Genomic DNA, 7,298 nt, shown 5'->3' with positions numbered 1-7,298 from the left:
TTTGTACTTGTATCATAGCCTTCTATCACAGACTAAGTACTTAAGAATAGATGTTTTTTCCCTCTCCTCTTTCTTTGGAAGAATCACTAGGTTCCAATTCTATTTCTGTAATAACTAGTTTTATGGGTTCTCAGTAAGTCACTTCAACTCCCTTGTCCTCAGTTTCCTTACCTGCAAAATGTACACATATATCTATAAAAAAGTGATAATCTCTAATATTCCTATTGGACTTCAAGATGTTATGATCCTGTGATTATCTTTGGAACAATTATATTACCTCTCAGGGTTAGAGGTTTCCTTACCTGAAAATAAAGGAGTTAGACTAATTGCATCCCTTTGAGCTCTGATGTTCTATGATTCATTCTTCCGAATTTTTGAGGCTTCTTGCCTTGGGAAAGAATGGTTAGCCAGTTCTCGACTGAGAGTTGTGGTTAGAGCTGTTTATCAAGTCTAATCACTTGTTTGTATGATTTAATCTTTTCTGCCCTCATTAGTCATTAGTGTCAAGAGTTAAATAAAAAAATATGTTTGACTTTCACAATTGTGAAGTTCAGCTTGGCTCAATAAATATCTTTCACACACTGACACTAGCAATCAAAACACAGGCTATCACTTAATTTAACAAATAATTACCCTTCTGTAACAGAAGGATAAACAGAATTCCATCTTATGAATTGCTAATTGTTCTTTACTTGGGGGATGCTAGTTCCTGTTTAGGTCTTTAGTGATAAAGATATTCTCCAGCTGGAATCACCTTCAGGATCATTTGTCCAAATTTCTCATTATATAGATGAATAAAATGAGGCCAAGGATGATGTGATTGGAGTTACCCAAGATCTGGGAAATGGTACTGATGGGAAAAATTTTGCCAGAAGGATGAAATTTTCAAAAATTCCAGGGTAACCAGTGGGCTACATTGCATACTAACTCAATTATATGATTCATGCTATTTCTTCCTTCTAGTCAAGGGGAAAATGAGAGAAATTAGTTAGAAAGGCATATTTAAAAAACAGAGGGAGGTATCAGCTAGTAGAGAATGAGGAAAAGTGGTAACAACAATCATTCATGAATAGTTTTAGCTTACGTCATATGGTCTAGTGGGAAAGGTGTTGGACTAGGAGGGAGTCAGAAGCTCTCAGTCTAGTCACTTGCTGTATGTCTATGGGCAAGTCTTTTCATCTCTCCAAGGTTCATCTTCAAAAGAAGAATAGCCTCAAGGAGAGTAGGGCATAAAGAAGTGACCTCAAAAATACAAAGACTTGGTTCAAGTCCAGTTTCAGATTTTGCATTTGTTTAACAAATTTTTTATTTTTATTATTTTTAAATATATTTTTTTAAATTTTAATTTTTCAACACTGATCCTTGCAAAACCTTGTGCTCCAAATTTTCCCCTCCTTCCCTTCACCCCCTCCTCTAGATGGCAAGTAATCCAGTTAAAATATATGTATAACATTTTTAAAAAGCAAGAAATGCATATTATAACTACCAATTTCCCCATCCTTGGGATCATTTTTGAATTGTGTTCTTAGTCATTTTCAAACTCATCATGTTCCTTCCAGAATTTTCTGGTTTTCCCCTATATTGAAATGACAGCTTTTTGTTGTTGTTATTGCTCTTTTCTTTCCTTTGTTTTTGCCTCTTTCATTTTAGAGGTAAGAAAGGGAATCCCAGGTTTTAATCTTTTCTTTTCAATTAACAGAGGAGAAAAATACATATAAGATTTTTGCCTTTCTGTCTTTGTTAAAGTTTTTTCTTCCTTCTCAATTTTCTATCTATCCGATTTGGCAGTTTCCTTATGGTGCTCTAGACTCCAAGAGGAAGGATGCTCTTCTATGGGCTCTGTCAGTAGTTTCCTTCTTCAGAGTTCTCTAAGCTCAAAAGTACTTGAGAAGTTTGGTATAGAGGATAGAAGGTCTGCTTTGCAAACACAAAAAAATCAGGATTCAAAATTTGCTTCATACACACTCGCACATATAATTGAATACCTACCTATAGGCAAGTCATTTAATTTTTTAAGCACTTCTGGCACTTTTTAGAGATGATGTTATTATAGGCAAATTGACTTCCCAGTCAGTATCAGTAGGGGGAGTTTCCATACAGGACATTTTTTTTTTTTTGCCTCTACCAAAAACCCCAATGTCCCCCCCCCCCCATTCCTAGAAAGTCTCTCACTCACCTAGATTGTTTTTTATTCTATCTTTTTGTCTCTCACTCTCCCTTGCCCTAATCCCAAAAATCCATGTGCCTACCATCTATATGATATTTCAATGATGCTGATTTCCTCTTTAGATCAGGATATTAGGTACTACTAATGAGTTTTTCTCAGTCTTGAAAAAAATGCTAACACACTTGTCTCGTTTTTAAAGTAATATTTTATTAGATCAAGTCAAACCAGAAAACCCCATGCTCCACCAATTTTTTTTTTTTTTTTTTGCATTTTCCTGGAATGTCCCAAAGCAGGTTTCCACATTTCTCCCTCTCTGTGTCCTTGGAACCTCTGTATATCACCATTGAAACAACAAAGTAAGTGATGCTCACTTTGGAGCGTCTGCCATCTTTCCAGCTAATACTTAAGACTGGACATTTGGTCAACAAAACCCATATTATTTCCAGATTTCTTGGACATGAGAACATCTTCCTTTAGTGGCCTTCAAAAAACACTGAGCTAATTCCTTGAAGACTCATTATAATCAGATCATCTAAAGCCAAAGCTTGCATCTTAAAGTCTCATGTGAATATTTTCATTTTAAGAGCAGCCAGGCTTGAGGTACCTTCATGCTTCCAAAGGCTCAGATCAGGTGATTGAATCAAATAGCCATCTGATTCTCACATCCCAACAATGTGCTATGAACTGGCCCTTGTAAGCAGAAGCTGAATTTTTCTCTCTCTTTTCCCTCTTCTCCCCAAGCCTTTTTGACTCCTTGCTTTTGGAAAGGCACTAAAGTCTATCTCCCCACCCCCTCCTTCACACGTCTGCTGTTTTTAATCATAGATTCATGTTAGGATTGAATGGACAGGTGGCTGGACAGGGGCCTGGGCATATCCTCCTACCACGGGGATGGCAACCTGTGCTTTCCTGAATCTCATTAGAGAAAATACAGAAAACATCCCCTTTGGAGCCAAGAACGGATTAAAATGTAAACACTGGCAGGGAAGGTCATTCATCAGGCAAACACAGGGTTGGGGGGGAAGAGATCCATCTTTTCCTTGGAAGTCTTAGAGAGGGCTTTAGCAAGAGCATGCACTTAGCTGGCAGCTCATTGAACAGGACCAGAATAATACAGAGAAAAAATTCCTAATCTGGCCAAAGGAATCCAGTGGGGTTGTCAAATCAAGTTGAACTGATAGCCTCTGGAGAAATTGGGCTTGCTTCTCCAAAATACAATTTGGCTTCTATTAGTGGGTTACGATTTATGAGCAAGCATTAATTAAGCACCTCTGCGTGCAGATGCTGGGGAATACAAAGATTAAAAAAAAGGAAAAGTCCCTAGCTCAAGGGGCTTATGGTCTCCTGGGGGAAGGGAGAATATCACATGCACACAGAAACTCCAGCTAATTGGAGGAGTGAGAGAATACTAACAATTTTTTTTGGGGGGGGATGGGGTGGATGCTCAGGAAATGCTTTACTTAGAAGGTGGTCCTCTAGGGTACTTTGAAGGAAGTTAGGGGCTGGTGAGGAAATTCCAGGCATGGGGCCCAGGTTGAAGGGTTGGGGGCAGCCTGGGCAAAAGAAGATAAACTGCTAAGTCTTACTAAGCACTCAGCTCAGGCCTGGACTGAGTATTGAGTATTGCAATATGTGCAAATGTGTATATTCCTTTAAAAAACAAAACAAAATAAAAACCTGCCCCCCCCATACCCAACCACAGTCCTCCTCCTCCTTCTCCTCTTCCCCTTCTTCATCTACTTCCTCCTCTTCCCCTCCCATTTTCCCTCTCTAATTAGAAGTCTCAAATCCCTTTTATGAGTTAAGAGCTTGGGGAGAATCGGACTGAGAGGACACATTGGCAGGTGTGGATGTATCAGTGTCACCCTTGGAGATGTTAGATTATTGACCCTCCCCTACCCCCAATTCATTAATAAAAATTGCTGCTGTCAAAAATTAAATTCAGTTGTATAATATGGAGGGATGATCATAAATTCTCATTTCTTCAGGCACCAGAGGGATTCATGTGACAAGATTTCGATTCTCTTCAATTTATGCTTTTAATACATTTCCCAGCATCTTCCCAGCTCTGTCTAATCAGCTGGGCTCGTATTCCTCCGTGATCCTCCACCAGCATTACTGGTAATCATGGGCACAAGATTCATGCCAGTGAATTTGGCTGGGATTGCCCAGGAGTGTGTTCAAGCTTGAGTCCATAGCCACCTAATCCAAGATCCCCCTCGTAGATGTTTTCTTTGCTTGGAATCTTCAGAGAAGCTTTGGGGTCCAAATTCAACTCTGCAGAGGGGCTGGATGGCAAGGGGGCTTGCTCTTGGAAGTTCATGGCCAGTTCGTCATGAGTCACAATGCAGTCTGTATCATCCTCCTTCAGATGGTCCTAGAGGGTTGAAAAGTAACAGGCTCACAGTGAAGGGAAAACATATCTCGACTGACCCCTTTACCCTACCTCCTCTTCTCTCAAGCAAACTCAAGGGGAGTGTTTCATCCCTATAAGACTAGAATGTTTGCTTTGAGGTCAGCAAACTTTCCTCCTTTGGGAAAGATCCCCATTTCTCTTTTACGAGTAATCATTACCATTTCTGTTTTCCTGGGTAAGAACATATGGCTTTAGATTCCCTATTAAAATGGATGTTTAAAACCCAATTGACCTTTCCTCCCCAAAAAAGGACCATGTTAGGAAGTGTAGCACCATCTTATGGGAGTATCAGGCTACCTATGGAATACTTATAATTGAATTTAACAAGTATTTGTTAAATGGCTCTGGGTTCAGATTTATGGTAAATGCTGGAAGTAAAAAACAATTAACAAAAGTATCCCTGTTCTCAAGGGGCTTATCTTCAGTAATGTCATTAGTATAACATATGTGTAAAGCTATTTGGAAAGTGGTTAAAATTGAGTCCACTGGACATTTCTGTCAACTGAGTGAACTGTAAAATCTGAAAGTATTCCCCAACAGGAAAGGGACTCTTTATAATGGACTAAAAAGCTGCAAGTGGGGGTGCGATGGAATCTTGACATGGATTTCCCACCTCAGGATATCACAAAATTTATCTATCTATATAGCTATCTATCTATGTACACAAACAAATGTCTGTTTGCTTTAATTTTAAAAGATATAGATATCTATTGGATTACATGTTATCTAGGGGAGGAAGTGGGGAGGAAAGGAGGAAAATTGGAACACAAGGGTTTTCAAGGGTCAGTATTGAAAAATTATCCTTGCATATGTTTTGAAAATAAAAAAACTTCAATAAAAAAAAGAAAAAATAACCAGTGAAAATGTCAAAAAAAAAAAAAAAAAAAGATATATGTCATACAGTAATGACTTGGTGGCTATAAAGCCAAAATTCAGTGTGTTTGAAACTCTTAAAAAGATTGGGAAATACTATAGTGGAAAATGGAATGAATTTAACTTAACCAATGAGAAAATTGTGAGTTTTCCCAGATGTAAGGTTGGAAATTCCTCTGCCATGGATTCTGGAAAAGTCAGATGAAATGACTGAGGTTAAATTCCCTGATCATCTGATTTACTTCTAATTGTACTAATTGGTTCTTGGCAAATTCATCCACTTCCTTGAACTAAAAATTTCCAAATGTGGCAATTTGTGGAGGCATTTTGTTTGTTCGTATACTGTCCAAGTTATTTTATGCCTAAAAAGCCAGTAAAATTATATTGGTATTATTACAAAAAATTAAAAGTCAGTCAATCCTCATAACTTAAAAGAGGCTTGAAATGCTGTTCCACACAATCCACTTAAAAACAGTGCCCTTCCTCTTGCCTAATCAATGAAATACCACCTCCAATGGTGATCTTGGTCTCATCAGATACTCACAAAGTTTGTCGCATGTGACCATTTACTCACCCCATATGCTTTTGGACTGGTCAGCAATTTGGAAATTGGATTACACCATTCTGGTAAAGTAGTTGTGAGTGGTGGGCCAGAATGAGTCAAAATTGGTTTCAGATATCTGTGCAATCTGTTAAGGAATATTTTCTAAGATAACAGCAATGAAATTTCACTAGTTCAATTCACAATAAAGGAAAAAAAAAATCTAAAATTTTTTCATTCAAGTCAAATCAATGAGCAATTATTAAGCATCTGTTGGGTACCAGGAACACTGCTAAGGATTGGGAGATAAAAAGAAAGGCAAAAATCAGTCTCAAGATTTCAGTGAAAGAAACAAGCATTATACAGACATCCAGAGCCACTAGCTCACTCATTCTGCCATCATAAAGCTCATTTTCATTGACCCCTTTCCCCTGCAATTGAAATCTCCTTGCTTAATGTTTCTTCCTGTCTTATTGGTAGTATTTCATAATCTTGAGGGGGAAAAGTGAATTAATTTGGATACTATATTCAAAGAGAAATGAAAAATTTCTTAGTAAAGAGGACACGGACTATGAAGTCAAAAGACCAGAATTTTCATTCTAGCTCTACAACTTATTGTCTGTGGGTCCACTGAGCTCTTGGAAGTCTCAGTTCCTTCATCTGTAGAATGGGGATAATTAGTTTTTTGTGTCCAAAGCACTTCTTAAGAATTACATGATAATTTTGTTTTATGTTTGAAAGGAATAGCAAATTATATATGGTAGATTTGGAATTTTATGTGAAATCATTTTTTTTTGTTGTGCTATGATATTGAAATGTTTGTTTTATTCTATAAATTTAAAAAAAATAAGAGAATTATGTTATCTGTTTGAAAGAGCTACCTTAAACAATAACTTTTTTTTTTTAAATTGGACACAAGGCCTTCCTCTATAGTCTTTTCATGCAAAAGCAAAAATATTTCATAAAATATTGAATAATTTCATAGCTGGGGAGTGAACATAAGTTGTTTCTCCAACATACTTTGTTTTTATTATTCGACACATTTACTTTGTACTTCATATACTTCATACCTTAATGCATCTCTATCTAAAATTATGCAAATAACCTGGTAACAGACTTATCCTATTGTCTAACACCTGTCTGTCCTGTCTTTATGTTCCAGGGTAGTTTATTAAGTTCAAAGAAAAACCTGCTCATGGAGAGATAAGTTTTACTCTGATCTATCAATAATAATGCACTGGAGACACTGTGGCTGACTTTTCCTTTGCTAAGAGCAAAGTAATGAAAGTATTTCACAATTA

General features: G+C 37.2%; 1 protein-coding gene across 2 annotated transcripts in view; it reads right to left on the bottom strand.

Annotated features, from left to right (window-relative positions):
* Positions 1 to 2,354: 2,354 nt before the first annotated feature.
* The window catches only part of SLC9A9 (solute carrier family 9 member A9), a 709,438-nt gene continuing 704,494 nt past the window's right edge, over positions 2,355 to 7,298 (bottom strand). For both annotated transcript variants that reach the window (XM_031957809.1, XM_031957810.1), the window contains exons 15-16: positions 6,031 to 6,136; positions 2,355 to 4,544 (exon numbers count right to left, since the gene is read on the bottom strand). In XM_031957809.1, the coding sequence (XP_031813669.1) occupies positions 4,308 to 4,544; positions 6,031 to 6,136 (343 nt within the window). In that variant the 3' untranslated portion in view covers positions 2,355 to 4,307. The remainder of the gene's footprint in view (positions 4,545 to 6,030; positions 6,137 to 7,298) is intronic.

The sequence above is a fragment of the Sarcophilus harrisii genome, chromosome 3 (genome assembly GCF_902635505.1).
Source record: "Sarcophilus harrisii chromosome 3, mSarHar1.11, whole genome shotgun sequence".
Classification (NCBI taxonomy): Eukaryota; Metazoa; Chordata; class Mammalia; order Dasyuromorphia; family Dasyuridae; genus Sarcophilus; species Sarcophilus harrisii.
The sequence above is the reverse complement of the archived record's forward strand: the minus strand, read 5'-3'. Positions and strand labels throughout refer to the sequence as shown.